Source organism: Spea bombifrons, chromosome 11 (assembly GCF_027358695.1).
Source record: "Spea bombifrons isolate aSpeBom1 chromosome 11, aSpeBom1.2.pri, whole genome shotgun sequence".
NCBI classification, from domain to species: Eukaryota; Metazoa; Chordata; class Amphibia; order Anura; family Pelobatidae; genus Spea; species Spea bombifrons.
In genome coordinates this window covers 4483538-4510857 of record NC_071097.1, presented here as the reverse complement: position 1 = coordinate 4510857, position 27320 = coordinate 4483538, and the positions used below count along the sequence as shown (strand labels likewise).

At 44.7% G+C, this 27320-nt stretch overlaps 1 protein-coding gene across 1 annotated transcript; it reads left to right on the top strand.

The window, feature by feature from the left end:
• Window positions 1-7485: 7485 nt before the first annotated feature.
• On the top strand, window positions 7486-24341 carry SYT15 (synaptotagmin 15). The gene is made up of 8 exons (XM_053451243.1): window positions 7486-7761; window positions 10174-10363; window positions 11663-11805; window positions 12041-12336; window positions 16477-16647; window positions 17874-17994; window positions 22063-22242; window positions 24176-24341. The coding sequence occupies exons 1-8, from the start codon at window positions 7755-7757 to the stop codon at window positions 24310-24312; spliced, it is 1245 nt and encodes a 414-aa protein (XP_053307218.1). The 5' UTR covers window positions 7486-7754; the 3' UTR covers window positions 24313-24341.
• The last annotated feature ends 2979 nt before the right edge of the window (window positions 24342-27320 follow it).

Below are 27320 nucleotides of genomic sequence, written 5' to 3'. Positions count from 1 at the left end.
CATGTGGAGAGGTTGTGTCTCCAGCACTAGAACATACAAAGCTGTCCGGACCTCAGAAGTCCTTTATCTGATGGAAGAAGTTACCTCTGAGCTCTTGGAAATGGTTGGCCACTAAAACATATTGGTAACATCTAGGGGTGTGCTGCCGGTCCACTGGGAAATTTCTCGGTATCCCGGTGGGCCAGTCTGGCCCTGTCTTTGCCCCCCACCCCCACCTTTTTTCTTACCCCTTAAAATCATTTGGCAAGGCATGGACCCAATCCTTTGCCTCTACATCCTATCCATTCCTTCCTGTGTGATGGCGGATGTAAAGTTTTGAAAAATAATGTTTGTATTGCTGACGGTGGGTTTCAAAACTGAGTTTCAGAGCAGGACGCAAGCAAGTGGATGTTGAACTCACATGCCCTCGCCTGAAAGTCTTTAACACTCCACCCCCTTATCCAAGGCCATAACACCTAATCATTAACCTTAATGCTAAAGGCTGGGGTGTCTTCAACACTCCAACCCTAACCCCAACCATGTCAACCAAACCTTAACACCCAATCCATTACCCCAGTCCTATGGACTGAAAAGTCTAACTCCAACCTAACTCTTACCCCAACCACAACCCGAATACTACAATGTCGGCGTTAGATTTGTATTATAATTCAGATTCTTACAAACGTTGCAGAACGTCAGGGGAAACTGTACTGGATGTGATCACGGTGAAACCCGTCTCCTACTGCCGGAGATGAATAGTTATGGGAATGCATCCTGAGATGTTTCCAAAACCCTACAGTATCAGTTTAACCCCTTAATGACAAAGCCCATACATGTACGGGCTCAAAATGCATTGTTTTCAATGGGTTTAGGGACCGCCCATTGTCCTTAAGGGGTTAAACCGCTGTACACAATAGAGCTAATGATGTGGCTTGCATTTTATCCGGCACTTGAGATTATACCGGCCTTTATTTCTCAGATCAAATATTAGACGATGACTCATTTTTTTATCGCTTTATGAGTCTCATGGACCTCTCTTTCCGCAGATAAAACAAAATCCTTAGACCGAAACACAATTAAATATTTGTTTTCTTCTGGTTTATTTATATATGGAGTAAAAATAATGTTTGTTTTAATATTAATGTGTACGATGTCATACCTACGCCCACAAATTTAAACCACATGAGGACTGGCAGTGGTACTCAAGCCAATGTGAATAGAGGGATAAGTACTTTTAGAATGTATTATGGTAAGCCCAACTCAACCGGACTCATAACCCTTGTGCCCTTTCCATAGGATATCAGACGTGGTGGCGCTTGCGGTGACATCCTCACCCATCCTCAAATCGGGGGAGAGGACGTCACCTAAAGCACCGTTATTTTACCCATACCTGAACTTGGGGCAATATGGCAGCACTTGCTGTGACATCTTCTCCACGATCCTCCAATCATGGAGCGGACGTCACCTAAAGCGCCGCCATTTTTACCCTCGCCTGAACTTTCACCAAAATGGCGGCACTTGCTGTCATATCCTCTCTGCGATCCTCTGAACACAGACGTCGCTGCAAGCACCAGCATATTGAGTGAGGGCAAAATGATGGTGCTTTAGGTGAGGTCCTTTCCTCTGATTGGAGGATCAGGGAGGTGATGTCCCAGCAAGTGATGTGATATTACCCTGAGTTCAAGCGCATTAGGTGATGTCTTGGCCCCCAATTGGAGGATGATCCAACGTGCTTCAATGACTTCAGGAGGGAAGGGAGGTACGTTCATTTGCTTCCACGGACCTCTGTGGTACAACTTTCATGCAGTGGTAACCTGTATGGGCTGGTGGGAGGGAGAATGCCACCTAGTGGAACCTGGGTGCAATGCACCCAGTAATTTGCATTTACACGTGTCAGTGCACCATGCTGGTGGGGCTCTTAAAGATGTGGTCCACATTAAGGGTTATGACTTCATTACTCTTTGACAGCGTGTAATCTGGTTCCAACTAATCTACAATATGTCCGAGTTCTTTTGATATTTGGAAAAGTATATTTGTTTTCTTGTTACATTATCACCTTCTGCCCAGTTGGATGAAAACGATCACAGCTCAAATGTAGCCTGAAATTTGCTGGGATTAGTAGAACATATACAGTGCATCTACTTATTAAGAATATAATTGAATCTTGCATTGTGCAAAAAAAATATATTAAACGCCTCATTTCCTGCGGAACTGATGCACTTGAAGCAGATTATTATAAATTTAATAGCTGCATTAAAAACAGATGCACATAACTCACAGTCATGACCTTAAAAGCTGCCAGAACGCAGACATGAATTGATGTAATGTGATGGGATTGGGAGTAACACACCAAACACAAATGAGGACAGGCTCTGCCACACAGTCACACCAAACACCACAACAGGACAGGCTCTGCCACACTGACACCCAAACACACACCAGTACAGGCTGTGCCACACCGGCAGCCAAATACACACATACTAGGACAGGCTCTACCATACCCAAACACACACAACAGGATAGGCTCTGACACACCGATACCCAAACACACACACCAGGACAGGCTCTGACACACCGATACCCAAACACACACTCATACCAGACCAGGCTCTGACACACCGATACCCAAACACACACACCAGGATGGGCTCTGACACACCAGAACAGGCTCTGCCACAACGACACCCAGACACACACCAGGACAGGCTCTGCCACACTGACACCCAAACTAGGACAGGCTCTGCCACACCGGCACACCAAACACACACATCAGGACAGGCTCTGACATACTGATACTCAAACACACACACCAGGACAGGCTCTGTCACACCAAACACCAGTACAGTCTCGGCAACACTGACACACCAAACACACACCAGAACAGGCTCTGCCACACCGACACCCAAACACACACACCAGGACAGGCTCTGCCACACTGACACCCAAACACACACACCAGGACAGGCTCTGCCACACCAATGCCTAAACACACACACATACCAGGACAGGCTCTGCAACAATGACACACCAAACACAAACGAGGACAGGCTCTGCCACACAGTCACACCAAACACCACACCAGGACAGGCTCTGCCACAATGACACCCACACACACACCAGGACAGGCTGTGCCCCACCGACACCCAAACACACACACACAGGACAGGCTGTGCCACACTGGAACCAAACACACATACCAGGACAGGCTCTGCCACACCGGCACACCAAACACACAAACAGGACAGGCTCTGCCACACTGGCACCCAAACACACACACCAGGACAGGCTCTGCAACACCGACACACCAAACACACACACACCAGGACAGGCTCTGTCACACAAAACACACACACCAGGAAAGGCTCTGCCACACCGACACCCAATTTTTGTATTTAATTGTTGTCCCAAGGCACCCCCTATTTGAATATGGGTCCCTTTACACCTATCACCCCAACAATTTCTTTATTTTTTTTAAATATTTACTTTTTTGCTGGCTTCCTTCCCTGCAGACTTCTCTCTTCCGACGTGTTCTTCTCATCACAAGGCGCTGTTCCGTGTGAGCCCGTCCTCTTGAGCGGCACCACGCGTCTACAAAGAGGCACTGGGCGGCATGGTGCAGGCACGCTGGCCGCTTCATGGTTTTAAAGCGGCCGGCGTGTCTTACGGCCGCTTTAAAACTGGCAGCTGCATCTGCTGCAATCGCATCTCGGTGTGCCCGCCAGTCCGTGCCACGGGCTTTTACACCGCATTATAGACGGCTGCTCAATTGCCCCCCCCAGGCCCAGCCCACTCCAGGGTCAGCAGCCCCATACATGCAACAAACTGCGACGCTTTGTGTGTTCTGGCGCATTTCTGTCAGTACCAGCATTAACTCTTTCAGCAATTTTAGCTCGTCTGTTGGATTTGACCAACCCCCCCCCATGTGCATCAATAAGCCTTGCCCGCCCATGACCCTGTCGCTGGTTCAGTGCTTTTCCTTCCTTGGACTATTTTTTTTTATAAATACCGACCACCGCAGACCAGGAAGCCCCCACAAGAGCTGCAGTTTTGGAGATGCAATGTATTTGTTCACTTCTTGTAGTTCAGTAAGCACTGTTTGCTCGTTGCGCCTGCATCCATGTGAATGACCTCCCTGGTGCTATTCAGTTGTTCATAATTTATATGCGGCTTAATCAGAGAACAAAGAATAAATATTAGTACAGCATTCTTCGCCGTTACAACATTTGAAAGACTTCTTATCAAAGGAAATGTAATAAAAGTAACCAAACCACTTGCAGATTTAAATTAAAAGGACCGGTTAGCCTCCCATGCAGCCTCACCAACAAATAACACGTTTAACTTAATAAAATGAAATAAATAATTATATTACTTACTTTTACATTTAGTATAAGCTGCAGCTCCAGAGCTGCACCTTTTTTTTTGGCTTTTCACGCCATGGATTGGCTGCAGGAAAGTGCTCCCATTTAAATAGCTGGGATTGATTTTATTATTATTATTATTATTATATTAATTTATTTATTGATTTTGTGTACAATGGATAAATTAACTCTACCTCCAAAATGTCCCAGTTTTTATGGGGCAGTCCCAATTTTTGGAAACGTGTCCCACTGTTAACATTTAATAATATCGTTTCTTAAATCGCTTCCTCCAGTGGTCTGATTGTACGAATAAAAGCCCGTCTAACAAACACCGATTTCTGTAATGGGAAGAAAAAGCAAGGTACTAGAATTTAGAGCGCTACATTTCTCTCAGTGGGTCATAGCAGCCTGGGCTTATTTATCTGGGGGGCACTTTCTTATGTCGCCGTTGATATCTCTGCAGAAAGACGGTATATGACGACATATTCTAGGTCCCCCCCAGGACCGCCTAGGACACCAGTGGACACCAGGTCTCCTTCTTCATAGGTGGGCCCTTCCTTCCCTCCCCAGCCGTAAGGCCTGCAAGAGGGTCGGATCTTCTTGGTCCTTCCCCGTAAAGGTTGGGACCACTGAAATACTGCTGTATTGATGATTCGCCCCCCGGGACAGAAGTAGACCTCAGTGGGACAGAGTGGCAAAAGCAGGGGCAGTTTGGAGGCATAATGTTACCTGAACGTTGATGGTTTGCTAGCTGACATGTGATTGTGTGCAGTGGGACCTTAGTTCCCAATAACTTTAATAAGGTGCTACAGAAGTTCTCCTACATTTCCTGATTTCAGTAGAAGCTGTTGGGAATGAGTTAAATTATGGCAGACGGTGTAATGAGGGCCTTCAGCCTGGTCAGAGTTGTATTTCTTTGACTTCTCAAGATTTTGCACTTTGGCCAGAAAATAATTTGCCTGGGTTCCTTTCAGACTCTATTTGACCTCCTCTACCTCATCCTTCGCCTCCCACCCACACTGCTGAAGGTCCAACATAAACCGCAGCGTACGCAGGCTTCCTTCTACTGGCCTTCACCAAAAGGACCATGCCAAGCTTCAACCTGGTGCCCTACTTAGCTACAGTGGGGAAGCTGCCCTTCTTGGATATGTTACCCCCATAAATCCTCTGCAATTGTTCGTTTCCGGTAACCCGTGCCAGGAGGGAATCCTACGCCCAGGTCAATGGTCCAAAAAAAACAGCATCTACTGATATTACATCTCTTTGGGTGATTCCGGGGGGGGGGGTGAGAGGATCTCCTCTTCCAGCCACCGCTGTCTACAAAATTGGGACACTTCCAAGGTATGTGGCAGGGCCACCAAAAACCACGTCGAGCCATCATGGTTATTATGCCACTCTGAATGCAGAGTTAGCTAAAGGAGTGCATTTGATTAACCCATTCCATTCAAAGCCCTCCTAATTATCTTCAACTGACACTATTCATTTTATATTTCAAAAAGGGTTTTTAATTAGAAATTTGTAACTAAAAGACTATTTCTGGTGAATGATAATAATAATAATGTCATATTTCTGAAAGGTGTACAGCATAAGGTAAGGGATCCAAGGTTGCGTTTCTTATTATACGGCAATCTAATTATTCAAATAATCCACATTATATCCGGTTTGTTTTTCCTTTCCAGACAGAGAGTTTATCTGTTCGTTAACATTATTAACATAATAACATATTTACTGACGGAGGCGCCTTGGCCGTTGCACCTTCATTTGGGTATGATGATAATCCCTTCCTGAATCTGCTGTAAATTGTTACGTAGTCTAATTGCTCTTTGTTTAAACACTCGGAATTAAACAGAAAAACCAACAAGGAACGAACTTCATCCTTTGATGTCACTTCTGTAAAGCTACCACAGTATGGAACCTTTTAAAGGTCCTGTCCCACTTACCCTACTGATTTTACATTTTGGTCATGAAATGCAGAATCTGAAACAATATTCCTAATTCTGATGATTGAATCCCCAGATTTTAAAGAATTCTTTAATAATATAAAATTTAGACTTAATAGTCTTAATAGTCTCTGCACCTCTGCAGGGACCCCAGACTAGATGATGGCTCTTATAAACTATCTCTGCTTATTGCAGTTACTGCATTCTGCCACTAGGGGCCACTATCCTATATATAAAGCTATATAGGGATCAAAGTGTTTACTTACTGTGTTATTAAACAATGGACATTTGAATCAGAAGGGTCATTCTGGTGCAAATGATTTGGAAGTGGTCCTATCACCATAGCAACTCATGCAAAAGTCTAATCAGCAGCAGTCTCTATGGTGCTAAATTCACTTTTAAAACTTCTTCTGTTTTTTTTGTTTTTTTTTTTACAAACAGGCTTAGCACTTATAGATTTTTTTTAACTCACCCATTAGAGTTATTTTCCCTTATTTGTAAACAAAAAAGTGAGAATTTCAAATGATTTAATTGCTACAATCATAATAACATAAAACAATTCCATTAGGTGAAAAATGTTAACCCAAAATGTACATAAAAATGTTAACCTATTGTAAAATAGATACATATTAAAGGGACGCACCGGTGCTATATGCAGCACCAGCAATTAAGAATACGTGTAAAATTACTTGAATATGAATTTTTGGTGAAAAATACCTTTATTGGATGAAGCTGCAGCTCCAGGGCTGCAGTACACTGCCCTCTATCGTCTGGTTTAAAGACTAGTGCTCTCCAGCACTGGATCTGGTGGTGAGTATACCAACTTAACGCTGTATGCAAGTCAAAGAAGTAGGGGGGCCGGGGGGGGTGAAGAAACAGGGCAAATACATTTGGAATGGGCACAAAATGTGAATTTAAGGGGAACGCTGCTATCCTATTCATTAAAGTGCATATGATGACTTGGCTGTCCCTTTAATGAGACCATTTTTGTCCTCCTATGAGGGTTAAAAACAGCATTCATGCCGTCTTGATGCGAGCCGAAAGCAAAAATACCCTGCTGTTATACCCTTTACAGGCACAACAGGATCGGGGATGGAGGGGAACGTCACTTAAATGCTTATAATATTCAGTCAAACCACCACACCCCTGTCAGCCACCTCTCCTAATACAAGAAGAACAGAGATCGTTGTGTGTGTAAGCGTGTGCGTGTGTGCGTGTGTGTGCGTGTGTGTGTGCAGAGGAGGAGGACGACTTATCAGCACATTCTGTGCACATTGACTGCTCTGTAAGGACGTGACTATGACAGCTGTGGGTCCGAGGCGCTGGATTTAAAAAGATCCCTGGCTCCAAGGGGTTAATATACCCATGGCTTGAGATCAGGAAGCGGGAGCCGAGGGAAAAAGCTTACTCAAGGAATCGTTCACCTGCAGCCTGTAACGTTTACCGGTTCGCCGGCATACGGAGAAGAGCGGGCGGCATGTCTGGTGAGTCCAACCTGTTTATTGAATGCACACCTTTACCTGTGGCAATAATAAGGGGGCCTACAAGGGGGGCGCTGTCATAGTGGGGGCAATCGCTAGTACCACGGCTTCAGATCAAAAGGGGGGGGTTATTCTCTAAAGAACAAAGTTTGCAGGAGAGTTTCAACTAGGATTCTGTGTTCTCTGCAAGACGAACGGAACTCAGCCCTATATAATGTATAGATCAATCAGCGCCCCCCCCCCCGAGAAGGTAAACAAGTGAGGGAAGAGAGGGATGGAGAGAAAAGATCGAGTATAATGGAGTAAGAGCATGGAAGAAGTGAGAAAGTAAGAGGCGATAAGGGAGTGATTGAGTAGGTATGTTGGAGTGTATGTGTAAATATGTGTATGTGTTAGCATGAGTGTGTATGTATTATGTGTGTTAGCATTAATGTGTACGTGCGCTAGCAGGAGTGTGTATTGTTATATTTTGTATATTGCTTCGGTATTAACATTATAAAAAAAATAAAAACATGAACAAACGCATGACGCACGGGGGGCATCTATAAGTCAATGGGCAATTACGGTGGTTTGGATGCCCAATTTTGTGCGACGCAATGAAATCATTAGCGAACGGTGGGGCAATTTAGTTACGTGAAAGATTGAATTTAAGATTGTGCTGCAAAAAGTTTTGGAGTGTTAAAGCACAAAATGTAAAGACGGTATATAAAAGAATTGTTTATTATTTAACCCCTTAAGGACAATGGGCGATCCCTAAACCCACTGAAAACAATGCATTTTGACAATGCTTTGCCATTAAGGGGTTAAATAATATATAAGCGTGATGAGGAAGTATGCGTTAAATGGTGATTACTTTCCTCTACTAGTACGGTTTAATTAATGGATGAAGAATTTAAGAAGCCGATGGTGCAAAAAGGTCACCTAAAATAAGGATTAGATGCCCCCCCCAAATAACCTTTATTTCACCCCATGATTACAGCTGTGGCCACTGCCTGCCTCCCTCTCCTAATTTTTACGAGAAGAATCCATTGATTTACATTCCGGTCCTAGTTGCACAGCGATACTTATCATTCTGCCTGGCAAGACCGACGGGTCTTTTATTACAGAAAAACATTTCTGAGGGTCATAAATCAGCCCAGAGAAAATTCCATTAGCCGAGGGGAGTCGGACTACTTAGGGACAAAGGTGGACCAGGGATGACTAAGTGGCCATGGTGGTTTAAGGCCGGTGACCTTATGAATATCCTTGCTCCAAAATATGGGGTCTTTGGAAGCAGAGCTCATTGTCTTCTCTCCTTCCACCTCCACCCCGGTACCTGAACCCCCCATCTTTTCCTACTAACCTAGTCTGATGTCTTGGGGTCATCTTCGACTCGGCCCTCTCCTCCATCCCTCACTGGACGCTGCAGCTTGCTCTTAACAAAGCACTTTGTGTGCCAGGGTGGTGAAAGTCCCATATCTGAGAGATGTACCTACCCGTGGCATCTTGGTGTCCATCTAAACAAGTCGTGCCCTGTACGGCGGTCATGAGGGGGGGGGGGTGGGGGTGCTAGAGGCAAAATATTTGTACCGGTGTGCTTTGGAAAACATTATGGTAATGTCCCAGTGGGTACACGCGCTAATGATCATGGAGTCCCAGCAGGTGGTGGTTAGCCTTCTAATGTAAGAAGATGGCTAATTGTTCCATCATTAAACTGAAAAAAACCCCTTAATAAAAAATAAATGATGGTGATAATTATGATGAACTGACGAATATTAAGAAAACAGCAGCATGGAATAAGTCATTATCAGGGCCATTATTTGATTTAACCCTTCTATTGCCATAGTGAGGGAAAGGCCTAGTATTGTTAATTCCCCATCTCTATTAAGCTTCCTCTCCTGCTAACCTAGCCTGATGTCTTGGGGTCATCTTCGACTCAGCCCTCTACTTCATCCCTCACATTCGATCCCTCACTAGGCGCTGCAGCTTGCTCCTAAAAAAGCTCTTCTCGCACCCTCCCACTTACCAAATTGCTGAGTCAAGCTGTTTGGGGCAAAGATGGCACAGACAGGCTTTTTGCGGGCTTAGATGGCAAAGACAGGCTGTTTGGTGGCAAAGCTTGCACTGGGGGACATGTTGTGGTTTCTAGTTACATCCCATAACCCTATCCTGAATCTAAGACAAGACCATAGACTGACTTAGGTGCGGGTCGTTAGGTCAGAAGAAACAGGCAGACCAGGTGGGCCAAAGGGGCCTGATCTGCAAGAAAATTCTATGTTTCTGCAGCGAATAGGTTTATTTATTTTAAATAAAATAAGTTATTATTGTATTAAATGTCGGGACAGAAATATTAACATGTATTATATATCTTTTCCCGTTATCTCATGACGTAGGCCGTCGTAACTGTTTGCCCTCGCGGGCCTTTTCTGTAATTAGAACAGGTGGCAGCAGTGGCTGGAGGTGTGATTGGGTTTGTCCTATTTTTGCTTCTGGTTGGCGTCGGAATCTACGTTTTGTGGAAAAAATTCTGCCTTTCGCCATCGTATGAAGAACTTTTCAATGTATTGAGTCCGACACACACAGGTGCGATAGCTGTGGATCCAGTGGACCATACCAAGGAGCCGGGGTAAGAAATAAGGGATGGAAAAGTCAGAAGGCGGATAAATACATTTTGAAAAGGTTTTTTTTGTGAATATGTAGGAAGGAACAAAATGTCTTGTCTAGTTGGAACAGCATCTAAGAACATGTATGGGGGGGGTGAAGAGAAACCCCGGAGACCTGGAGAACAGGTCTTCACCAGGAGACTTGGAGGACAGGTCTTCACCAGGAGACTTGGAGGACAGGTCTTCACCAGGAGACTTGGAGGACAGGTCTTCACCAGGAGACTTGGAGGACAGGTCTTCACCAGGAGACTTGGAGGACAGGTCTTCACCAGGAGACTTGGAGGACAGGTCTTCACCAGGAGACCCGGAGAACAGGTCTTCACCAGGAGACTTGGAGGACAGGTCTTCACCAGGAGACCCGGGGAACAGGTCTTCACCAGGAGACTTGGAGGACAGGTCTTCACCAGGACTCTGGGTCAAACGCAGAGTTCTAGGTGTGACTAGAGAGCAAGAAGGAGTAAACATGTTTTTCGGGGTCAGTGACACAGAGTGTTTGCTCCATTTTGCGTTTATTCCTGTGCCCACACCACACCGAGTGACCGTTCCTTTAAGAGACCTCAACGTAGTTGAATCATTGCTATAATCGTGAAAAAAATCAGACAACCAGATTTTACCGCAATGAGATCCAAGCCACATGGCTTGCGTAATGAGCCAGTTAACCCCGGCTGCTGTAAACACGTCTGGGCTGCAGCACTACAAATGCCAGGGAACGAGGATATCTAACCCTCTGAGTGCCAAGAGGGTTGCCCAAAACCTTGTAAAAACGAGGCACTGGTGTTCACCTCTCGCACTCCAAGAGCAACATGCTTAGGATCCCGTAGTTTCCAACAGTCCAGGTTTTCATGTTACAGTCCTGATTTTTGGGGGATTATGGGCTGGTTGGTGAGATTCTCTGATCTCCCCTGACAGCTGTTGCATCACAGTCCTCCATTGTGGCTCTTGCGTGGCCTCCTTGGATGTCTCCCATCTGCCCACTTACCCGGTTTCTGGACAACCATCCAGAAGAGTTGATCCAACAGAAGTTGATGTTGGTATCAGCCTTTGAAAGATCCAACTATCTCATCATGTGCCTGTCTTAACCAATCAGTGACAAACAGGAACTTAACGTAGGGCAGAAAGAACAGGAGAAATAATCATGTAGATCCTTAGAAAAGGAGGTTATAATGGCTGCTCCCATGGTTTACACATGGGTGGAACTGAAAAATGTAGAATTTGGGAAAAGTGACAGATTCACCTTAAAATAAGGATTTCTATATTTTCAGGATAAAAAATGTCCCGTTCATTCTGCCCCCCAAGTTTCAAGGACGAGACTGGGTTGGTTTGGAAAATGGAGAACGGATTCAAGAAGACAGTGAACCCTACATCGCCCCAGATTTTCTTCCTCGGTCATCCTTCTGTTCAATGGGTAAAGGTCGACACTTTGTTTATTCGCTTTGTGAGTTGTATCTCATCAGTCTACAATTAAAAACCCAATCTACAGCACAGACTATACACCGGGGTAGACAGAGACAAGTGTCTTCTACCAGCTATGTCATGGACACCAGTGTCCCTTTTGCCTATCCCTTCCACACACACCCTTTGACCCTTTTATAAGATAAGAGACCATTGATTCCAATTGGTTTCAAATTATTCTTTTTCAGGGAGCGCGTATGTCCTGGGCTCCATCAACCCCGCTCTGTACAAGTATACCGATGACAACGAAGAAACCGATTTCCCAGAGGGTAATATCGGGCGGATTTGGTTCGCGGTGGAATACGAACACGAGTCCGAGAGGCTCGTGGTGTCCTTGATCAGAGTGAGGAATCTCCACTTCGCCTCGGATTCATGTAACCCTTTTGTGAAGATACATCTCCTGCCAGACGAGAGGCGCTATCTGCAGTCCAAAACCAAGCGAAAAACCCTGAACCCCCAGTTTGATGAAAACTTTGTGTTCCAGGTAGGCTCTTTAATGTTTAATGGTTTTTAATGGCGGATAAGACCCATTTGGCCCCCTTTCAAAATGTAATTGTCTCTCTCCCATCGCCTCTCTCTTCTCTCCTTCAAGCCGGACATATTAAAACCCCTTAGCCTTAGCCTTCCTCTGAACTCTCTCCAGGATGTCATTATCTTTCTGGAGATGGGGGTCTCCAGAACTGCCCCCAATACCCTCGGTGAGATCAACCTCCCTCTTCCTGCTACCAATGCCACCGGCCATACAACCCAGCACCCTGCTTGCTCTTTCCGACACTCTATAGCATCGCCTGCTTACCTTTAAGTCATCAGAAATAATCACTCCTAAGTCCATCTCTCCCGGTCTCACTAAAAAAAACTATTGTTCCTAATGTGCCCCCCCCCAAAACTATATTCTGCCTTTTTTATATTAAGACCCCAAGTGCGTTGTGTTACATTTATCAATGTTAAACTGCAGCTGGCATACTCTTGAACATTCTTCTGATTAAAAAGACAATATTAACATTGAACACCAATTGGCGGTTGGCTTGTTGACCAAACTAGCCCTTGACTTCCATCGCCAGTAACAAACCTGGGTGAAAAGTTAGACTTTGCTCACAATTTCTCCTTACTGTGCAGCAGCTCCCGAGGGAACACCGACATCTGCCTAAGCTGGCAGAAAGTAACTGCGTGCGTCACATTACACCGCATTTATTTGTATAGCTGCCAGATATATGACAAAGACTGTGTTAACCCCCCCTCCACCAAATTTGAAGACATATTTGTACAGAAAGGGAAGCATTCATACGAACAGGGCCGGACTTGGGAGGACTAGGTGGTCCCGGCATGCTGTCTCTTACTTTACTGAGAGGATGGTAGATAAGTGCAACAGCCTCCCAGCAGAAGTGGTAGAGTTTAATACAGCAAGGGAGTTAACACGCATGGGACAGGCATACGGCTCCTGAATCTACGACGAGACCAACGACTGATTAAGGGTTGCGTCTTTACAGCAGGGAGAACAGGTAGACTAGACGGGGGCCGAATGATTCGTATGCGAGGTCTAATTCTGTTTCTGTGCTCACTCTGTCACAGCCGTGAGTCAGGGAATGTCAGGGAATGTACAGTATGGTTCTTGTGGGGTGAGCTTTTTTGTTTGTTTGTAACTTTTACGTATATGCCCCAAGGGTTCTAGTTTAAGTCTGTCAGTGCTAAACCATCTGTCGCATAGTCACACCCATACACGCACACACGCTTTCACTGTGATTGACAGGACTACAATTATATACTTTCGGGAAGCTGGATGGGCATTGAATGAAGCTTTGTCTGTGTCTGTGAGCAGAGTTTCCACTAGGGTGACCACATTTACCCACAACAAGGCTCCAGCTACCCGGAGCGCTCCCTTTTTCGGCATGTGTGTGAGCGGTCCTGTTGACGTTGGTGTGCGGTCCTGTAAATGCTAGCAGGTGGTCCCGCTGATGTTAGTGGGAGATCTGGATGAACCCCTGGGAGAAAAGCCGTGGCTGGGGAGTAGTTGGGGAGTGGGGCCTGCTCCCAGAGTTTCTCCATGGTGACCTGGGGTCTCCAGAATTGTACTCAATAGTCTAGGCGAGGAAAAACTTGGAGCGTTCCCAGGAATGCATATTTCCTAGATTGCCCAGGACAGTCACTTAATCTAAGGAACCAGGGCCGGATTGGGGATAACGAGGTGGCCTTGGCACTGTGGAACTGATGGCTGGATACAAGAGGCCTAATTATTAAATTTTAATGCTCATGTTGCATGGGGCTAGCATATCCATGCCATCAGTAGCATCAGGACGTAGTACTATGTCTTCCGTCATTAACTGCCAGAATTTGGTGATATACATACCCGGGAACTCTCCAGGCTTCCTCCCAGAGACTCTGGATGAAGCAGCGCATCTCTGGTGTCTTCACCAACAAACTCTGGATTGCGGGAGCCGCGGTGCAACATGGCCCATCCCCCGCCCACTTCCCCTGCAGTGGGACCAGCAGCCAAAGTCAGCAGGGCCACCCACCAACGTCGGCCCGACCTCCTATCCCGAAAGAGAGGTGCGTGTAGCCCGAGCCTGAAAGTTTCCAGGTATGGTTATGCTAGGAAGGGGAGGGCTACAGACGTTCAGCAGTTTCTGGTACCGCATTTAGTTATAAAAGGGGTTAAATTCGGCAGAGTAGGTGGAACAGCATCTTTAAATTCTCTTCTGTCGAATATTTGGATCAAAAGATCACAACGGAGCAAATAGTTCTACTGAGTACAGACGCACTCTCTGTCGAGCGATCCAACGTGACAGAAAGTTACGTGTTGGGCAGGTTCGGTGACATATTTCTGCAGTCTAACCTGAATCGGGGATTTGATCTACCTGCTGGCGTGGAAAAACGTGTGCCTGTGATGTATCTGTCGCTGTGTGAGAATTCTTCCAGGTGTGTTTCATAGAGTGTGCGTGAAAGTTTCATTTTTGTCGGAGACGGAAATTCTTCGTAAATGTTATATTTGGATTTAACTTTAAGGAAGATGAGATCTGTTTCGAAATGTGACGTAATTTACCATTTCTCATCAATTTCCTGTCCTTAAAAGGTTCCCCCCCCCTTTTTTTTTTACAAAGGCTGCTTCAACCAATCGAAAGCAATCAGTAACTTATCGTGCCAGAGGGGTATCTGTGCATGGAATCGGCCTACCTTACACATTGCTCCCTGGCAGAGTGTGAGGCTATATGTAAACAGGGCCGGTCCCAAATTCTTAAAACAGGAGCGAGTGGCGGGGGCGGGAGTGCAGTGGGGGGTCACGTAACACAACATTACGTGACCCAGTAAATATTATAGCCGCTCTTAGAGTCTGTGAGCAGCTCCAAGGAATTGTTACATGAAAGGACGAGTTCGTAGGAAGAGCGGTGGAGATGTGGGTGGAGAAGTGTGATGGAGTGAGTATGTTTTAGTGTAAGTGTGCATTAGTGTGTGTGTGTGTGTGTGTGTGTGTGTGTGTGTGAGTGTTACTGGGGGGAGGACAGAGGGGCGGTCAGAAAGTTCCAGTTTTGTATGTAAGCACTGCTTTAATTGGCTCACTGTGCCCGCCGTCAGCTATGGTGGGAGGGGTGACTGAAGTGTGATGGAGTGAGTATGTTTTAGTGTAAGTGTGCATTAGTGTGTGTGTGAGTGTTACTGGGGGGAGGGCAGAGGGACGGACAGAAAGTTCCAGTTTATCAAAGCAGCAAACACAGACAGCACAGAAGGCTGGATATAACCACAATTTTGATTGGCTTACTGTGAGCTCCATCCACCACACAACCTCACTCGGAGGACAGACTAGGCCAAAGAGGGGATGCCATTTTTGTTAAGGGCACATAACCATTTTACATACTGCTGAAAGTGCTGCCCCCTGCAGTATGTTGGATGTATAAACAGGCACTGCATGGCACCCCACTGCTTGGGGAGGGGCAATAAGGCCTCATATTGGGGGTCCGTGGTTCCGCAGAGGAAAAAGATCATTTGTCCCCTCCTTGGTGATGGCCCCGTGATGGCGATGCTTCCCGTGTAGTTATTATTAATCGTGATATAAGGAGATCGATGCTCGTGAACGCTTTCACCTAAACGCGTGTTTCTGTTCATACAGAGAAGCGAGAAAGGGGTTAAATTTAACAAAACGAGTGATAGGGAAATGTTTTAAAATTAGACGGCCGGCCTGTTGCGAGCCAGAAATAGTAACGCGTACATAATGTTATCGGAGTTAACCTTTTTAACATTTACATTACATTACTCCGGGGGCAGGGGGTGCCAAACAAAGCTCTGGGTAGCTGGAGCGCTGCGCATGTTTTCCAGTTCTTCTAATGGAGTGCAGATAACCATGGGTCAGCTACCAGGAGCGCTTCCGTTTTGGAGGCGTGGCTAGGCATGTGTGTGGGTGTGGCTAGCCACCAAACAGCTATAGTGACCCATAGTGGAAATGGACTAGCTGGAACTCATTTTACCCAGGGAGGCCGGGGGTGCCACGCGGATTTTGCAGCAAGATGGACTGAAGCCCCCCCTGGACCTGCCGGATATGCCCCTGTCCACATTTTACTAATCTTGTAAACTCTCACGGTATATATACTATGTTAATAATATATTTTTTTTTCCCCGTCTAATATATTTTATACAGGTTTCAGGTAAAACATTACATCAAAGAACCCTGAGATTTTCGGTTTATCACGTCGATAAAATAAAGAAACACCACTTTTTGGGGCAGGTTCTGTTCTCGTTAAAGACTGAGAACGTGACGGAGGACTGCAGACTTTTATTTTGGAGGGACTTGGAAGTTGAGAATCAGGAGGTAAGAATTTAGATTATTATTTTATTATTTATTATTTGATTCAGATTTTCTCTCAATGTCTTCTCTCTTTTGCCACAGCTGTGCTTCTGCTTATTGGCTCTTCTGTCTTCTTTCTTCGTCCGCTCTCCCCGTGTCTTCTTTCTTCGTCCGCTCTCCCCGTGTCTTCTTTCTTCGTCCGCTCTCTCCCCGTGTCTTCTTTCTTCGCCTGTTTCTCCGTAAACCAGGCGCCCAGGAGCACTTCCGCAAAATGAAGTGAGCCTCTAGGTAAACCCTTTGCCCCGATCAGAGGAATGGGAAGAGGCTGCCCCCGCGCGGCTCAGATTCCCAGAGAAAGAGAGGTACAGAAATGTTCCTCTTTCTCCATGAATCTGTCTGCATTATTGTGGCTTCTTGGAGTACGCCGCACTTTTTACAGAAGTACCAGGATAGCAGAGCTGATACCAGGTAGAAGAAAGAAGACAGAGTATAGCGCCCATTCCCGATAGACCCCCTCACACTAGGCTAGAATAATTAAAAATACAGTAGGTGTTGGCCTAATCAATGAAGGGAGCCTAGGTGTATTCAGAGGCTACCACTACTCTTGCGGCTATCTATGAAGCCTCTTGGGCTGAAATAACCAGTCTTCAGAATGAAAATCTACCCATACACTCCTTAAAAATAGAATTAGCGTAAAAGGACAATAATATAATATCGAAAAGAGGTGTACCGTTGGCCATTTGATGGGACGTCATGCATGCTACCTCATTTCGGCTCGAGACAGTGGTGGAGATATAACATTATCTACATGGAGCATGGAGTCTCCTCGGATTCCATGTGATTCTATTTGAGGAAGGGACATCCGACGATCCATAAACTTTGTCTTCAACGTCAATGTAGCTATATCTATTTTCCTTACTAATGTCAAAATAACAAACGTTGATCTGAAAAAGGATGAGCATGACCAGGACCAGACTGGCGGTGGCCGGCGGCCCCGGAGCTTTAAGCCTGACGGCTGCCTGATGACATTAAGGATACACAAGGTCGCATGCTGCATAGTATTCAGTGGGGCATATCCACATTGGAACACCCAACCTGGTGTATACAAGGTGATATCTGCCCACGTCCCAGCAGACATTTGCCCGGTGTGCCAACTGACCAGTTTGGGCCTGAGCTTGGCAAATTGAGGTATTTCATAAACATTATAATAGAGGAATTTCTAAAAATGTTTTTTTTTGCTCTGCCTCAAGCCGCCTTCGGAGTACGGAGATATCCAGTTCTCTCTCAGCTACAACGACTACCTCGGGCGTCTGACGGTAGTGGTCCTGCGGGCCAAGGGTCTACAGTTTCAGGAGGAACGTGGGGCTATCTGTGAGTATACTCCCAAACTTATACAGATGTTTGTTTTTAACTAAGGCATCTTGATCACCACATGTGGCTTCATCAGAAGCAAATTAAGGAATGGTCTCTGATCTCCTTAAAAAGTATAATAAAAATAATATTAATAATAATAATGTGGACCTTGTGGGAACCTGGAATAGCCATGGCTAAGATAAAGTCAGGAGACCTACCTGATTCCATGTTCTTCTCTTTCACTTTTGCCTCTTCAGAAGATGAAATGGCCCAGCAAGTGGTCCTCTTGCCTCAAATTTTAGGGGAACGTCTTATAAATACAGTAATAAAGGAGCGGTACAACAAGTGCTGTCATAGAATAAGCACAGTGTTCTACAGACGTTGTTGGGTACAGCATATTTCTCCATGAAAGCTCATACCTACGGGCAGTGGTGTATTCTGGCCTAGGGCGGCAGACACTGCTCAATGGGCTGGTTAGAAAGGGAGATCACTGAGGGGCAGCCGATGAGTAGGAGCGGGGAAGTTAGGGGAGAAGGTAGGGCAAGTGAATGAGAGCGAAGAAAGAACGATTTCGCCTTCATTTTTGTTTGTTTCGTTGGGGGTCCCTCCTGGTTTTTGGACATTTGTAAGATTTAAATAGTTTAACAAAAGACACTAAAATTTAAATCTGCATCAATCCAAATGCACAAAATATCCAAGAAATTAAACATTAGTCCAATAAAAAGCTATCCCCTGGAAAAAGGTGACTAGAATAGAATATTGTTCTACCCATGAGGTCACCCATGAAGAATGGCTCCCTATTATTTCTACGGGAGCCCCTTTTCTGCCACCGACCGTGTATCGAGGTGCTTACTAAGTACTTCTTTATGCGTTATTAGTCGGTAAGACTGCATTGGGCTACCAATGAAGAAATAGGGCCATTGGTCTTGGGGTCAGCTGTAAGAACATATCGCATGCCTATATCTCTAAGAGTTGGGTTTCCGTCGGACCGAGGCTATGAGTCGTTGGTTGGAAGCCAAAGTGATTCATCGGCGTTGACTCATTACCGCGAGCCCTGCTTGACGGACACCTTGGAAATGTCATCATATTTCACCGTGTTTGAAGTTCACAGAAAACCAATTAACACCGAGTTTCCAGCCAACGGTCTCATCCTGTGACACTGAACTCATTACCGTTTTCTTTATTAATCAGATTATGGCGTCCTAATGGATGATTGACCGGATAATAGCCATGTAGAGGTTAATGCTGCGGACCCGCTGTTCAGTCTTTCAGAGTTTTCGATGGAAAGGTCATCGTGGCCAACGATTTACACGAAACAGATCATTAAAGTGAACAAGTCTATCGCCGCAGAACCTAAAGGGAGACGCCAGCCATCGTGTGCCCTTTAATGCGTATCATATGGTGTCTCCTTTGTAAATACATAGGGGGAGAATTGTGCAATTAATGATTACCATGTTTAATGTATGTAGGAGGATTTAGGAAGGGTTAGGAATTTCTCAACACAAGGAATGTTGCTTTGACTACCACAGGTATGGCTAATCCAGGCCTACATGTTTTACAGTCCCCACCAGTACAAGGATAGCCAGCCCCGACCAGTTTGATGATTCAAACTAATCGTCTACTAATCTCCCTTCCCCATCTATCTTACCGTTATCTACGCGGCATCGCAGGGGTTAACGGAAGTGGAAATCCGTAGGTTCGCCGTCAGAGGGGGCCGTGCGAACGACTCTATTGGTCACCTGCAGGGTCCTCCTCTGGCATCAGCCAATTGGTGGATGCCAGAGGAGGACCCTGCAGGCGACCAATAGGCTCACTCGCACGGCCTTTTTAACTCCTGACGGCGAACCTACGGATTTCCGCTCCCGTTAACTCCTCGATGCTGAGTAGATAACGGTAGCGGAATTCTGTAGGTTCGCCGTCAGGGGTTAACTTGGTGCAACTTGGCCGGCAGAGACCACTGGTCTCCCTGCTCCAACAGTCAAAAGTCCGTACGAACGGCCAATAAAGCCGCATGTACAGACCTTTAACTGTTGGAGCGGGGAGACCAGTGGTCTCTGCCGGCCAAGTTGCTGGGCCAGGATTTTAAAAGTCTGTACGAGCGACTCTATTGGTCGCCAACGGGGGGCTCGTCTGCCATCAACCAATGAAGTACATGCCCCTGCGACCAACAGAGTTACAGGAGACCAATAGAGTTGCTCGTACGGACATTTAAAATCCTGACGCCAAAGCTGCTGCGTAGTCCGTATTAACCCCTTCTACAAAAAACGAAGAAAAAAACAAACACGAAGAATGTACACGAGTATTCGCTCGAACTGAACACGAACACAAAGAGTTGGCCGGCGCCCAAGTCTAATATGCAGGTACCTCTTGGTTGAGTAGAGAAAGGAGCATCTGTTGGCTTCCATCTATTTCTGTTCATTCAGGTGGAAGAACCAGCCTGCGATGCATCAAAATCCTATTTCTGGCCAAAGTCAGGCCTCAACTTATGTAAGGAAATAAAACGATAAATTGTCCAGCTCGGCCATCACTTGGGTTGAGTAGGCCAACGGCCTCGAGACCAGCACGACCCAAAGACAGCTTTACCTGCCCCAAATATACCATAGGTAATGACCAAAGTAATTGTGCAGGACCGGACTGGAGAGAACTAAGTGGGCCTGGCACTTTAGGGCCTGTGGCCTTCAAACCATGTAGGTGTGGCCACCAGTTGGATACACGCGGCCTCGTGTTGAGGTGACTACTCAAGCATCTCCAGCCAGCAGCACCTGATCTGCCACCCCGATAGCGGACTGGGTGGGGAAGAGGCGCTAGGGCCAGATGGCCAGGCCTGGCTGAGAGTGCCCTAGTGCCCAGCTGAGAGTGCCCTAGTGCCCAGCCTGAATGGGTATAATCCCACAGGGAATGACAAACCTGAATGTTTCTTGTTATTAAGCAGCGTATACACGACACCACATTCTAATTTACAATTAGAAATGAACATGGAATAATCTCCGACACAAGCGACAGACGACACGTCTCTGCTATTTAATCACAACACCAGCTGCTGTTTAAATGATACAAAATATTAGGTTTCTAGGCGCTAGATAATTAGTGTAGGAAGGCAGCTAGGACAACCTAAACCAGAGCCTCTCCTTTCTGGTTGTGAATAGCAGTAGAACTAGGAAGAGGGAGCAGCTCCGTCCAAAAAAAATACAAAGGAACACAAAAAATCAGCTCCAATGTGATGTGCTCGGGTGGTACAACCCCCACTTACGGATATTCAATGGGGCGTCTTGGTCCGGGACGGAACGGACCGGCAATATTTGACGAGGCATTGACGTCGTCAGGTGGCCGCTGGCCTTAAAGTGCCAGGGCGGCATCTTCATCACCGGTGCGGCCCCGACCTTGGCCGTTCTTTGGGCAAAAAGACAATCTATGATCGGTACAAATGCTTAGACCTTTTTGGCTGAAGATGTGTGGCCGGTCCATCCCCTTCTAGATTGGAAGTTATCTTGCGCAGGGCCGAGGCGAAGTCTGCAGTGGTATCAGAAGAAAGTCATCCCTGGATGACATCACTGCCCGCCATATGTCATCATTCGAGGACCATGACCACAAAACCACATATGTAGCACTTCACTTCATCCGTTTAACGGATACGATGTTATAATCCCCTTATTAACTGTGTCATACAGAGCGATACGCATTACTTCCTCGTTCCTCTCTAATATAATCTCTGGTTTTAGCGAGATTTAATTAAATACAGGGAAAAAAATAATAATATTAAAATAACGCAGAGTCGATTGGCCAGAGGATGGAATCATTCTTCTTTCATATTACGTTGGCATCAATGTTTTAATAATAATAATAATACTTTACGTTTAATTCCCCTACTTAAGTTATGAGTTGTAAGAACAATAGACGGATATATCGCTGTTAAAGAATTCATTCAGGAAGGGGTTTGGATATTCAATATTTAAAATGATCCATTCCGCTACCAAATTGTTAAATTCAGCAGAGTCGATGGAACTGTACCTTTAATGCATAATAAGCATTGGGAGATAAAAAGGTAAAATTACATTATAATTGTATTTTTTTTTTTTATCACTGTAGGTTCCGCGTTCATCAAGGTGTCGCTAATGAACCACAACAAATTTATTAAATGTAAAAAGACAGCCGTGGTCCGAGGGACCCCGAATCCCGTTTACAATGAAACCTTCAGCTTCAAGCTGGAGCCGAAGGAGCTGGATACCGCAAGCTTAAGTTTGGCCGTCCTTCAGAGCAGAGGAGACGGTAAGTACTCGTACTTATGCGATAACTTGTATCCAGTCTGGCCTGGCTGGCCCTTTTTGGCCAGGAGGGTCTAGAAAAAAAAAACAAAAAAAACTTGAGAGCTCTTTTTTGTGTGTGTAATTTTTCTGTGGGGAGAAAAATGAAATTAAAATAATTATTTTAATATTTAAATTTTTTTTTAAAAATAATTTAATTATTTTAATATTAAAAAATAAATAAAAAATAATGTATTTATTTTAATATTTTTTTAAAAAATTAAATGTATTTATTTTAATATTTTTTTAAAAAATATTTATTTTAATATTTTAAAAATAAATAAATAAATAAATTAATAATAATAATAATAATAAAAATATATATAATAAATGATTTAAATGGAGACCCAGCTATTGCAGTATATTATTTAATGATATTAAAGTTCAGGCAGGGTAAAACACTTACGTTACTCACAAGCCTTAACCTAATTTCTCCTGCTGCTTTTAACGTGAGCGGAAAATAAAACAGACTTAATTATGGGAACTCCCAGCCCCCCTACCAGCCGATTCTTCAACCTAGCGTGACGTTAAAGCAAATATAGATATCTGATCGCTTTCACAATATTTTTCCTCCATTTCTGGTTGTCTACCTGAAAATTTGGTCTTAATAAACAAAGAAGAAAAAAAAAATGTGCGTTCTTAATGAACTTAACTGATTCTATTCATAGCGAAGAACAGAAAACGGCTTGAATCGCTCAAGACGATTAAACAGAACATAGCGGAGAATTAAACCCGCCAGAACTCAATTAGATGCCAGCCAAGTTTGTTTGTTGGCTGGCGTTCCGGCTGCCAGAGCACGGCACAATTTAAATTACCACGACAACGGGTTTATTTGTTTCGAAAGCTGTGGGCTGCTGGATGGATGAGCCGTACGGGGATGCCTTATATTTCTTGGGGGTGAAAATGTTCTATTTTCCCCCGTTATTATATTCAGGGGTGAGCGTAGAGTCAGTCGCGCCTGGGTGCAAGGGACAGACCGGCTCTACCATTGGCTCACACTAACAACATACGCTAGCACCCCGCACACTCACTCTAACACCTACACTTACATACGCACGCCGCCCCGCGCTCTCTCTTTCTCTCCCCCTTCTAGGCATCTCTAACAATAGGCTCATCTCCGACATTCTAACAGCTTAGGCTCAGTGCGTCTCCTGCAATAATATTTAGTGGGGGCACATGGGGGGGCAGGAACCAAAGTAGGGGGGCAATTATAAAATGCTGTATATTTATATATATATGGAAAACATTTATAAAAATAACAACCTCTGAAGAATGCAACTGAGGCTATCTGCTTTAGACATCCAATTTTAACTATATCGTGTACATAAGGACTTGCCCCAGGACCCCGATTACACACAGACACACGATTTACCCCAGCACTAGGACTGCACCCTCTTTGATCTCAGGTCTCCTCTGAGTCCGGTTTTCGTACACCCTTTATATATTCTATACTGATTTAGGCCCAAAACAGTAACAGTTATGGGTAGACTTGCAAAAATACACACTATCCTTACAAATGCCTGCCCATACACACACCCAGACGCACATTGACTCATTAACACCCTGGCTTACACTTTCCCTTGCATCAACACACGTGCTTGCCTGGGGCACCTTGGATTTTTCTGTTTTTTTGGGCCGAGTCTTCTAAAGGTGCTATTCTGGCATCAAACAAGCCTGGGTCTGCTGAAATATATGACGTCCTATATTTTTCCCCCTAAGGAGGGACAGCCAGAGATGTACTCGCTGTACCTTTTGGCGCTGCGGGTGCCCACGGTTGAGCGCCAGGACATCATATCCCAGCACCCCATGTCTTAAAGGCATGTCTTTATTTTCAAGCTGATTTTTATTATTATGAAAACAATATATATATAATTATTATTATTTTTTAACTCCTTTAGGAAATCTCTCGCTGGGTCGGGTGGTGGTCGGACCGTTCATGTACACCCGGGGCCGAGAGCTGGAACACTGGAATGAGATGCTCAACAAGCCCAAAGAAATGATAAAACGATGGCACTCCCTGTGCGTCAGCAGCTGAAACGGAGGATCTGTCTGGTTGTTGAGAAGTGGGAAGATATTCCGTATCTCTCTATACAGTCCGTAGGGGACGATGGACCCTTGGCCTCTCGACGGATCTTGTTCGCGTACGATGAGGACCCTCTCGTGGACACATAGTTGCGATAAACACCTGCGCTATCGGGTGCTTCAGCATTGTCTCAGTATTATTATATTCATGAGAAGTAGTCGTGATCAATATGTCGTACGCTTAGCAACGTTGTATACATATTTAAAAAGGCGATATAAGAATAATTTTCTCGTATCCTTTAGGTCATCAACGAAACGGCTCAGCCATCTAAAAAATGAAAGTAAATTATTATTTACAGACCGCCAGCGGATTCCATATATATATATATATATATATATAAAAAATATATATATATATTCCATAAAGGAAGAATATTAAATGGACAATATATAATAATTAAAATATAACAATAACACACTTTAAGACATACAAGTACAGAATGAGAACGCTCTGCTCTTCAACAATCTATTAGGAGGGATAAGATAGTGTATCATCTAATAATACTTCTTCACAATATATATATATTTCTCCTCCGTCAATGAGTTTTGCCTCCTTAATGGAACGTTCTGCTGCCTTTTAATCTCTTAAATAATTCAATTCTTCCTGGATGCCATCCAAATTTTCTGGAGTCAGACCGTGCTTGCCTTTTTTTATGCTTTTTTTGTGCATATCTGAAGGTTCTGACGAAACCCAAAGGGATAGATAAGCCATGCAGGTGGCTCATTAATGGTGTCCAGAGGGGGCTTCAAATCGCCAGAGAGTCTCGGGGGTTAAAAGGGGGCACAGTCCCACGGACTGCGCTCCTTGGTAAGTGATACAGCCACGGAAAATGAGACATGATTTGGGGATGTCCCTGGCTGACTCCTTCAGTCCCAACCAAACCAAAATATATTTGTTTTTTCATTTTTACCCTTTGTTTGTTAAACTATAATTCTGTTTTTTTCTATAATTGATGAACCCGCGCAAATTATACTTCATTTTGTTCAGGAGAAGTAGGACCTTCTTTTAAAATAATAATAAAACAAAATAATTACATTTTCTTCTATGCTGTAAGTGCCACAGCTGAACAATGACCCAATTTATGTTCAGCAGCATCTCCTGATTACAGTCATATTTTTATGTTCCAGATGGCCACATTTATGCTTTACATATCACCCCATAATTCATATTATTCACTATTGACTTAAAAGGTTTGGGGAAAGTGATTTTTTAATTTTATATATATAATTTTTTTATTTTTATTTTTACTTATAGTGGAAGCGGTAAGGGCCACATTCTTTAATAAAAAAATATATAATTTTATTTATTTATAATATATATATATATATATATATATATATATACCGGTATGTAGGGCTCCATTGACCTGCATTACAGATTGCAATAGTTGCAATCAGCCAGCAGGGGGAGCAATGAGGGAGCCCAGCAGGAGCCAGAAAGACCTGGATAGAACATGGAAGTAGTAACATGTGTGCCCATGCCGTGTGTACATGTTTAGCCTCTGTCACATCTGCTGGGAGGCTGTTCCACGTATCTATCAACCTCTCAGTAAAGTAAAACTTCCTTACATTACCTCTGACCCTATATGTATACCTCGACCATATATATATATATGTCTTGTAACGATTTGTAGTGCAAGAACTTCTTTAGTGGAACCAGAGGGTCACCATCTCATCCATCATGTCTGCATTGACCCGAGATTCCATGTCCCTCAGAGCAGTTGACGTGTGACCAGCTTCTGGAGTTTAATGACAAAGGGTCAGAGGCAGGCTTGGCCTGGGGGGCAATTTTCAGAACAGGACTGGTCGGCTAGCGGAAAACCGAGCTCGGTGGGATCACGTAACTTGACGTTCCACGACCTCACGTCAGCAATCCGGGAGCGATGAAGACAGGCTCCACGTAAGGTGCGTGTAATTGTGCACGTGTTGGGGAGGCACGCGGTCGTACATGCTCTCCGGAGGCAGGAACCCGAAGGAGACCAGAAAATGGAAATTGGGGACTAGGGAAGAAAAGTGGTCTCAGAGAACATAGGGGGCTCCAACGCTGGAACATACATACTGGGCCCCCAAATTCCTGATGGTGGCCCTGCATACTTTAACATTAATGTATTTGGTTTTAACCCATTACTTGATTGCTCTGTAGTCGGATTTAAATTGATATCTTCTTTAAATATCTACATCTTTAATTACGATTGACAGTCAGTACTCTCCAACCGTCATAATTTATTCATTTCTTTGAAAGCTGCTTCGGGATCTTTACTTCGCTTGTTGGGGGTTCACTTTTTTCACAAACCCCCAAACTAATCCTGCTCTGGATTATATCTGCCCATCGTGGTGATTTCCCTGTAAATTGGCGAACATGGCCCTGCTCACCTAACGGATGTTGGTAGACCTGCCCAGTGCCCACCGTTAGACCTGCCCACCGGTAGACCTGCCCACCAGTAGACCTGCCCAGTGCCCACCGGTATACCTGCTCCCGGTAGCTGGAATGTGAATGTTACCGTTATGTTCTGTTAAGTCTGTCAGTTCTAGTTGAATACATACATGGCACAAAGCACTTTTTAAATTGTTGGCGCTATATAAATAATGAATAATAATAATAATACCATTTGGGTTATAAGTATGTGAAATCATCTGGGTATGGAAGAATGATGCTGTAATAGCACCTGCTGGCCCATAGATGGCGACAAACGCCCTGCATGTCATTTCTGTTACTGTGATGGGATGATGGTTTCTGTAAACAGTACAGACATCGTTTTTAGATTATGGCCTCTTCTCCTAACATTCTCTCACTCACACTCACACTCACTCTCACCAAGAACGAAATGCTGCCCCTCACGCCTATACCTATTATGTTTCAGCACATTTATCTCGGACTGGTGTCCAGTGATTTACATACATACTAATATACATGCACATACTAACATACTTACACATACTAACATACTTACACATACTAAC

What these genes read in the sequence shown, in the direction of transcription:
- SYT15 (XM_053451243.1), top strand. An exon ending in GACCATACCAAGGAGCCGGG is followed by an intron (nt 10,364 to 11,662) that starts GTAAGAAATAAG and finishes CTATATTTTCAG; the next exon opens with GATAAAAAATGTCCCGTTCA. An exon ending in CCTTCAGAGCAGAGGAGACG is followed by an intron (nt 22,243 to 24,175) that starts GTAAGTACTCGT and finishes TAACTCCTTTAG; the next exon opens with GAAATCTCTCGCTGGGTCGG.